The sequence below is a fragment of the Silurus meridionalis genome, chromosome 24, assembly GCF_014805685.1.
Source record: "Silurus meridionalis isolate SWU-2019-XX chromosome 24, ASM1480568v1, whole genome shotgun sequence".
Classification (NCBI taxonomy): Eukaryota; Metazoa; Chordata; class Actinopteri; order Siluriformes; family Siluridae; genus Silurus; species Silurus meridionalis.
Genome location: NC_060907.1, coordinates 14,462,883 through 14,472,515, shown reverse-complemented (window position 1 = coordinate 14,472,515; position 9,633 = coordinate 14,462,883). Strand labels below are relative to the sequence as shown.

At 36.9% G+C, this 9,633-nt stretch overlaps 1 protein-coding gene across 1 annotated transcript; it reads right to left on the bottom strand.

Annotated features, from left to right (window-relative positions):
- Positions 1-1,386: 1,386 nt before the first annotated feature.
- On the bottom strand, positions 1,387-8,172 carry nfkbiz (nuclear factor of kappa light polypeptide gene enhancer in B-cells inhibitor, zeta). The gene is made up of 12 exons (XM_046837475.1): positions 7,841-8,172; positions 7,053-7,153; positions 6,875-6,908; positions 6,672-6,769; positions 6,145-6,539; positions 5,874-5,979; positions 5,520-5,666; positions 3,595-3,658; positions 3,215-3,384; positions 3,011-3,121; positions 2,555-2,722; positions 1,387-2,389 (listed from the first exon to the last, which is right to left on the bottom strand). The coding sequence occupies exons 1-12, from the start codon at positions 8,058-8,060 to the stop codon at positions 2,333-2,335; spliced, it is 1,671 nt and encodes a 556-aa protein (XP_046693431.1). The 5' UTR covers positions 8,061-8,172; the 3' UTR covers positions 1,387-2,332.
- Between the last annotated feature and the right edge of the window lie 1,461 nt (positions 8,173-9,633).

Sequence of the window (9,633 nt, the reverse complement as noted above, 5' to 3'; positions counted from 1 at the left end):
TCAGGTGTGATCACTGATTATCTGATAAGCATGCACTGTTTTTTTACTTGTTTTTTTAAAGCTAGAGTTTTAGAGTTTATCTGCATATTTCCTCTAAAGCTTTATATAAATGTATGTAAACTGTATGTAGAAATTGTTTGAGGGAAATAAAAGGATTAAACACATGCTAAATTAAAATAAGTAATGCATGGATTCAGGTTGGAATCATTACAGGTGTTTTTGTTGTTCTTTCGGGGTAATGATTAAAGCAGTGGGAGTCCAGAGATTCTCAGGAAACCAGGAAGAATAGCTAAGTGTCTGTTTTTGTTATGCTGTTATTGCCAAATACACTGTACGGACAAAAGTTTTGGGACAACCTGGGTTTTCCAGCAATGTGCGGTTCCTCTCCAAACTTTTACCACAAAGTTGGAGGCACACAATTTTTCAGGATCTTTGGGTGTGGTAGCATAATATTTTTCCATCCCTTGAACTTGGAGACCCAAATCATGTTCCAGCATCACAATACTTCCATGTGAACTCCATGAAGATATAGTTTACATGGTGTAGAATGGAATACCTTCAATAGACTTTAATGGAGAACTTTGACCTCAGCCCTACTGAACAATTTTGGGTGAATTAGAACACTGACTGCACTCCAGGCCTCCTCCTCCAGTACCTGATTTTACTAACATCTCCACAAGCATACTCCAAAATCTGGAGCATCTTCCCAGAAGAGTGAAAGTTATTATAGCAGCAAATGAAGAATAAATGTAGAATGAACTTTTCTTGACTCTTGTCATGCTGCAACTGTCAAATCTTTATGATGGATGAAGAGCAGTAAAAGAACAGGATGACCTTCAACAATGTTTTTGTTCATCACATACTGATATTTAACTCAATGGTCTCATAGTCATGTATATATATGCATTAACCATGTCATTAAACTTTGGATATATTTCATATACTTCCTGGTGTCTGTGTGAATGATATTTCGGGGCATGTATTGGAGACACTGAACAAGAATTTGTAGGAAGAGACTCGTGGAGTCATGGCTAACTCAGATGAAACCTAACAAAGGTATTATTATAGTCTGTAGATTACTTTATTGGCCACTTGGATTCAATATATTTAATACAAAACTCATTAAAAAAACTATATCTTGTATAATTTGTAAATCATGTGAGGTTTGTGTGATTTTCTATAGGCCTTTACACTAAAAATAGCATTATACTCATTCGAAAAATAAACCAAACATCTGAATCGGGTTATGTACATAAAATAATCTGTACTTCAAATTGAATCTGAATTCAATTCACAGTTAACGGGACCTCTTGCAGGTTTCTTCTTTCAAGATGATCTTGTAGTAAAAAACTTAACCAGTAAAATATGACTAATGACACATGAGGATTAAATAATTAAATTCTTTATTTCAGATTCCTTACACCATACATGGCCAAAAAACTATTAGACATATTTAAAATCCCATCACCAGTGTAATCAATATGTTTAGGTTATTGATACAAATCAACATATATATACTTGTGTGTGTGTGTGTGTGTGTGTATATATTACACACACACCAATGTAAGAGAGATACACTTCTTCAAACTTGAGACATATTCAAAGTCTTGGCATACCAGAGATGAGATCATATAAGAAGTGCAACTAAAAATACAGCATAGATAAGATGATAAAAGGCCTTGAGTGTGAGCGAACATTATTAATGCGCAATTAAAAAAAAAACCCAACCACCTGCAAATTCTAATACATTTCAAGCGTCTTATAGTTTCAGAGTCAACATGCTGAAATTAATTTTTGTTTGTTTTTAGCTTATGCCTTTCGTCCTTTAGCTCTTTTATGCTCAAGAGAACATCGGTACAAATAAGGAAGCAGGCACAGAGCACAGAGCACTGGTTCATCATTTAGATTAATATGCACTTTGTATTCCACCGACATATTCTTGGAAAAAAATTGATTACATAAAACAAAAAAATACCCGATAAAACCCAGTTATACATGCTAAATAATATATTTAAAGAACAATATAATGAAAAACAACCCTTTACTCTCCAGAGCCCAGAGGTGTCACAGATGCAAATTTGATTTGGAACGCTCGTAAAAGCTGTGATACACTTATTTAAATTTAATATCTGCTTAGTTCCTAATTAAATCCTGTACTATGCACTCTGGGCTCGACCTCCCTTTTCTCTTCTACTACACAGTAGTGAACAATGTTAACTTTGTTTCATAGAAACAACTGACATCTGCCTTTTACCGGCAAATGAGACTGTACACTGATCGGACTGCCTGACTGACAGTGTTTCTGACGGACGGAGTTCGGGCGAGATCGATCTTACTCGAGCATGCAGGAGCGAACCTGCGGGCCACGGCCTTTCAGGATCCTTCTCACCTGAAGGAAATAAAAATAAACAAAATGTCTTTATAATCACGGCGAGTGCTCTTGGCAAAATGATTATTTTTTTTACAATTATTATCCAAAAACATCAGTGTATTTTGACGTGTTTTTTTTTCCTCAATGCGGGAGTGTACTACGTCATTTGTATAGGATGCTCACCTGTTCCCCGACAGATCCCTCAGGCACTAGCTGAACGGGCTGCTCGTTCTCAAGGTTCTTGGCGCTTGGATCAGCTCCTCTTCTCATCAGAAGCTGGACGGCGTGCGCCTGTGCTTGACGGCCGTTTTGCGCGGCGGCCATGTGCAGCGCTGTGTTGCCGTTGTACGCCTGAGAGGGAGATGTTTTGCGTTTAATTCACAGATTTTCCACAACAGGCACTAATATCTTGTATATCTTGTTACGTGATTCTTTTTAATCAGTGTGAAGTATAAGGAAGCTCATGTTTATATTTTTTATGTTACTTCTGTGGGTTTCCTCCAGGTTCTCTGGTCTTTTTCCTACCATTCCAAAAACGAGTGTAATTATGATAGTGTGTGTGTGACGGACTGGCGTCTCATGACTGAAGGTTAACGGTATTCAGGTTACTGATAACGAATGATGATAATGATGTCTTACCTTGGCATTGATCACGGAAAGAGAGTCGGGCTGATCCAGGAAAAGGCGCAGAAGCTCGACGTTGGCCTCCTCGGCAGCCATGTGCAGGGTGGTGCGTCCACTTTTGCGATCCTGGAAGAACCAGCATCATTCAGATCCGGTGCAAAACAGGTTTTTTTGTATAATAGAAATACTAGAATGTTGAATTATATTGACAACACGTACTTTTGTCCCATACGAGGCACCCATAAGCAGGAGAGTGCTGATGCATTCGCCGAGCTGCTTCCTCTTCTGCATCAGAGCTGCGGTTTGAGGAGACTGAGGTTCGGACACGTGGCTCAGATCCTGCACCACTGCATTGTGGGTCAGCACAGCCATGTGTAGAGCGGTAAGACCTAAGGACGGAGAAGGGGAAAGGAAATGAAGACTTACGTTGAGGCAAGAGATCTTCGCTTGTAGAATTAAAACAAAGTAGATTTAAGACTTAAAGTAGTATATTTGATCACACTTAATTGTGTCAATCATATTGTTATCATATCTGCTTTTTAATTTAAATATGCTAATAATTTATGCACAGTCAAAAAAGGAGAAGAAGTGACACTCACCATCATAGTTGACAGCCTCGACATTCACCTTCAGACCATTATTCTGCACAGCTTTATGAATGGCCTGCACAGACACAATCACAAGATAGATTTATTTATTTTTATATACTTACCTATGAAATGTAACACCATTGGTATTAAAAGCAGATTAACAGGGCAGCTTTGTGTTTCCCCTCTGCACCATGCAAACTAAAACTTTCTCTGTCGTGTTAATTATTTATTTCTTTTAGGCAAACAAATAGAGCATTAAGGATCATGTCCATGTTTGCGTGCCAAGTCTGGTAAATGGTTGGCAGCACTGGGAATATGGTTGTCAGTATGTGACAACTGGAACCTGTTTTGCAGGATGAGGGGAATTTTAGACTGCGTTGCCTCCTGCTAGTTTGAGGAAATGAACAGAAGTTAAAGGAAGTCGTTTGGTAACAATCGGATCCCTCCACACATACACCCAGACACACACACAAAAAAAGAAGTGCATTTTGACAAGTTGAGAAGGAGCAAAAAAAAAAAAAGGGAAGGGCAAGTCTTATTTAAACAAGCTGAAAGTTTAAAGATGAATTTGCTCATGGTTTAATTCAATCAAGATCAACTTGCGCCGGTCACAAAGAGTTTGTTTGTTTAAGGGAAATGGAGCTCAGTGGTTAAGATGTTGGATGTGTGAGCAGAATGTTGTGAGGTTAAATCCCAGCTCCATAATGCTGCCAATGCTGAGCACTTGGTACTTAACCCTTAACACCCAACCACTAGGCATTGAACCGGTATCAGGCCACACAGTTACATTTTTATTATAGACGCAATAATTAAATTAATGAATGAATCGTGCAATAAATATATTAGTAATAAAAATGCATGTTATTGTGTATAACCAGTATAGGGAGCAAAAAATATTGGGGACTGCTGGTAAAAATTATAATAATAAATCGTAAGTGCTGCAAGTGTAAATTTCGATGTTGAAGCCGCACTAAGTTTAGACTTTTATTGCGTTTTGGTTTCAGAAACCTTCAGAAAGGTTTATGACTAAAGAATAATAATCACTGTGACTTAATTAAATGCTAATGAATTCAAATTATCCAATCTTTTTTTTTTTTTGATTCAATCATTTATGGTATTATGTTAGAACCAAATGTAAATATCTAAAGAATTCAATCCCACAACGCTTTTCCGATAACAGCGAATCTCAAATGTTTTTGTTTTTTTTCTTTTCTCATCAAATATCACATTTTCTAATCTGGTAATAAATGTCACGAAACATCTGTGAAACTTCCTGTTATCACCTAAATTATAGGGGCTATAAACAAAAACCTGTTCCCCTCAAAGGCTTCTCTTTTTTATGTGTTTTGTTAAGTAAATAAAACACAAAATGCTGCTCGTCATGTTATAGAGGAAGGAAAAAAAAAGCGGAATGCAAGTGTTTTGGTATACACCAATTAAAAAAAAAAAAAAAAAAAAAAAAAAAAATATATATATATATATATATATATATATATATATATATATATATATATATATATATATATATATATATATATATATAAACCCCACCCGATCCGTTCATTAATTAATATATAATTAGACATGGGTTAGGTGGCATGTCTATAACTCTTGTCTATTTTTTTTTTTTACACTGATCATGTTGTTGTATCCACTTGTTGTACGCAAGGTTGTATATTTGTTCGGTCTTGTGTGCTTAACTGTATTGTTTGACAAGGTGAGTTTATTTAAGGCTTATTGGGCGAAAGAAAGAAATGAAACTTACACGTGCGTTAGAGTGTTAGGGGTGTAAACTGTGGGTGTTCACTCTTAAGGGAAGGTGAGACGATGGTGCAAACAGTCGTTAAATAATGACTCATTTCTCGTAATGCACAAATGGTGAATGTGTGATTTTTCACAAAGAGTCTCCACTTCGAAAGTGTAGCACGTTTTACCTGTAGAATCAGTGCGTGTCCCTTCTCGGCACACACGTGAAGCGGGGAGCGGCCCCAGCAGTCTGTAGTGTTTACCGTGGCTCCAATTGAAAGTAGGTCTTGCGCAATGAGATGCTGGTTGGCCGCCACACTTACTTGGAATGCACTCTGAAGAGGAAAGAAACATTTAAACAAACATCAGTATCAGGTCAGACCAAGCCCTTTTTCCATTCCGCCTGCTTTGACGTCACCACATTAAGGCGTGTATAGGATTGGTGGCATTCTGATGATGTATTTACTGTCAAAGCAAACAGCTGCTTACAGTTTATAGACACTAGGAGTGTTTTATGGAATGGAGTGAACCTTAAGCCCTACCTGGTTGTTATGCTCTTTGACATCAAGCATGCCAATGTCATACATTTTTCGCGCAAGCACATAGGCCAGGGCTCGTCTTCCCTGTGCCACTGCAATGTGGAGGAACCTGAGGGACAAACAGGACGTCGAATCAATGTCAAATAACAGCAAAATTTCACTGATTTAAAAAATTTGGGTTGTTGGATTTGTTCTTGGTGTTGTTTGGACAAACATGGATAACATGTTTGATTCTCTGCAGTATTTTTCTTAAATCTTTAAAAGCTTTACTTACGTATCTCCATCTCCATCCCTGGAGATGAGATCCAGAGGGCTCAATCCAGCTAATTTCTTTTCCTCTTGCTGGATCTGCCACTGGAAAAAGGAAATTTGAGGCACTGTGTTCCCACTGGGCCCGAATCCTTGCTGTGGACTCAGGCACTGGAATGGGGATGTGTATGGGCTCTCTGTCATCTGAGGAGCCTGGCAGCTGTTATACAGTGGGCTCGATGTAGTCGAGTACAGAGTAGGTAGTGCTTCTTGTGTGTCTTGAGTTGGTTGGCAGATTGAAATCTCACTGCCCTGCACCGTCACCGATTCAATGGACAGCCCAATGTTGCTAAACATGTCCCCGAGTCCCTCGCAGACGTTCGGCTCTTTCGGCATGCTCTCATTCAAGAGATACGGAGACTGGAAAAACACAAAAACAGTTCGTGCATAACAGGTAATAAAATGATATACGATCGGCGGTAGTTTTGAAGTTAAAGTTGTTGAGCTATAAGGATGTGGAGAGTTTAATGGTATCAGGTAAAAGATGATTACCAGGACATTGTTGTGTTCTGTCGCAGGTCTTTTAGTTATGCAGTTAGGCGAAGCATTCTCAGCTGATCGTTTTCCGTTCTGAAGTAAAGTAGTTATGGCTAAAATACACCAAAAATATATCATTTACCATGAGGGGGGCTTTACCAATTTCTTCGGCTCTTTATAAATAACAGCTCGTATAGTTTTCTCCTCATAATAATTACCTGGGAAATCATTTTCATTCTTATTCGGCTGGACCTGTAAAGAAGCAAAATTTCAGAAAACGGACATCTTTTTGCCAGAGGCATATATATATATATATATATATATATATATATATATATATATATATATATATATCAAATTTAAGAGTGAATTTTACACCCTAGAATCAACCTGTACCTCACTGTAGCGTCTCTGCAGGATGAGCTCTTTCACCGTGTTTTTCACACGTACGCCCTGGTAACGTGCATTCGCCTGCCGAGAACCGTCCTGAGCTTCCACTTTATAAGAAACAAACATGAATCATAAGAAGCTGATCGGAAATACTATCCGATCCCTTACTCAGACCTCTGCCTACAAATGCTGGAAATAATATTTTAGTGTGATTTTCTTTTTATTATAATGAGTTTTATTAAAATAAAAATCCTTGTGAATATTATACATATATAATTGTCTGTATTATATATTTAATGATGGATTGTTATTATTACTATTACTACTACAGCAAACACCAATGATAATAATAATGATAATAATAATAATAATAATATCATATAGTCATGTTTATTTACTTATTATTATTTTTAGTACTGCAGCAAACACTAATAATAATAATAATAATAATAATAATAATAATAATAATAACAATAATAATATCATATAGTCATGTTTATTTACTTATTATTATTTTTAGTACTGCAGCAAACTAATAATAATAATAATAATAATAATAAAATAATAATAATAATAATAACAATAATAATAAAAACATCATATATTCATGTTTATTTATTATTATTATTATTATTATTATTAAGTGTCCTATATAATGTGTTAATGTCATTGTATAATAATAGCTTATGTATTAAATAATAAATAAATAAATAAATAAATAAATAAATAAATAAATAAATAAATAAATAAATAATAAACATGTTGAGACTTTTCTCTCTTATTTCCGGTCGTACCGTAGACCCCTGTGAAGCTGCTGTCAGGACGCTGTGGACTCCCCGCGCAACTTCCGCTGTCCTCGCCGTCTCCGCTCGCTTTCCACGGGGACAAGTGTCCCGCTTCCGTTCCAGGCGAAGAGCATCCGTAAAAGGACCACAGGTTCACCGGACTCGTCATGACGTCCGCGTCGGTGTCCACATACGCCGAATACCCCTCGCAAACTCGGTCAATAATCATGGCGCTCACTTTTCCTGTTTCCTTCTGTCCCTTTTTGTCCCCTTCTGTGCCTTTCTGTCCCTTGCTGTGTACTTCTGTCACTTGTCTCCCTGAAGCAGATCTACAGCAGGGGCGCCGAACCGCGTTGTTTTGTTCAGACTGAGTCTCCAGGCCCCGCCTTCTTCGATCTAAGAGCCAATGAAATAACATAAAGGCGGGGCTAAGACACTAAAGGTCTTGTTCTAAATAGCGTTTTGGTGTCCTCCAACATATCCATACTCCTTAGTGTGGCATTTGGGACAGTACCTAGTCTTTATTTTCTAAGAATTTGCGATACCAAGTATTTTCAATACCAGAATCATAGATATCGATACCTTTTTTTTTGGACCATCATTAATCATAGTACATTAGTTAAAATTGACTGAACTTCTCTTTTCCCTTTATAGTTTTTTTTTTTGTTAGGGAGCGATCGTTTGATGTTTTCTCTTTCTTCGACCAGATCATCTCTTCTGCTTCAGAGAAAATGTTCTCAGAAGGTACAGCAGACTCAGAGATCCCAAGATATTACCAGAATGATGACTTGGAATAAAGGGATTGGGGTGAAGAAACAGTTCCTATTCACGTTAAATAAGTATTACACTAACCGGTTAAAAAAATCATAGGTAGGATAAAAATTTCATTGCGAGAATTGCTCAAAAGTAATGATACCCCTACTCCTACTCCCTACTTGGGTCATACTTGGTTTGGATCAGTCTTGGATAATGATACAAAACAAGCAAGCAAATGTTCCATTTTGTAAATCCCACCGAAAAAGCAACTCTATGAGGTCACAATAACGTATTATGAAGAAATCATCTGGTCTCCACATTAAACAAAAGGACTCAACAATATTTTAATTGAAGTAATAAAGGCATCCTTTGGACCCTGTTGCTGCATTTGCAGTTGGGGAAATAATATCATTGCATCCTACTATAAATAAATCAATACATTGTCAAATCTGTATTATTTCACTTCATATACAGTGAATATATTTGGACTTACACATAAAAAAAAAAAAAGATATATATTTTTGTATTAGGTAGGCGACTGACTTTGTAAGCATTAGATGTGGTTTCACTTTCCCACTAAACCCTGACATGAGCAAGTGAAAACGAGAATGAAAAGAGCAGGCCTACCTGAAAATTTATAAGTTTCATCTCTGTACAATGTTCGTTTTGACTGCAACGTATTTAAATGAAGTGAGCAGAAAGTACATCACGACACTTGCCCTGAAGCAGATATGTGATTCAGCAAAGGAAATTCCCTGCGTAATGCTTAAAAACTCGATCCTACAGCATGGAAACATATTTCCCAATGAATTCATTGGTATTATCTCCAGGACCTGCTTCTATACTCTCTATGTCTATTTTTACACGAGTTTCGGACATTCTGCAGTTTCTTTGCGCAAAATCTCCTTTGCCAAACATTTGTGTTATATCAAAGTATTGCTATAGAAAATTATATCTATATAGATATTTATTTTACCGTAATTTCCGGACTATAAGCCGCACCCACTGAATTTTACAAATATTTTTATCTTGAACATAAATAAGCC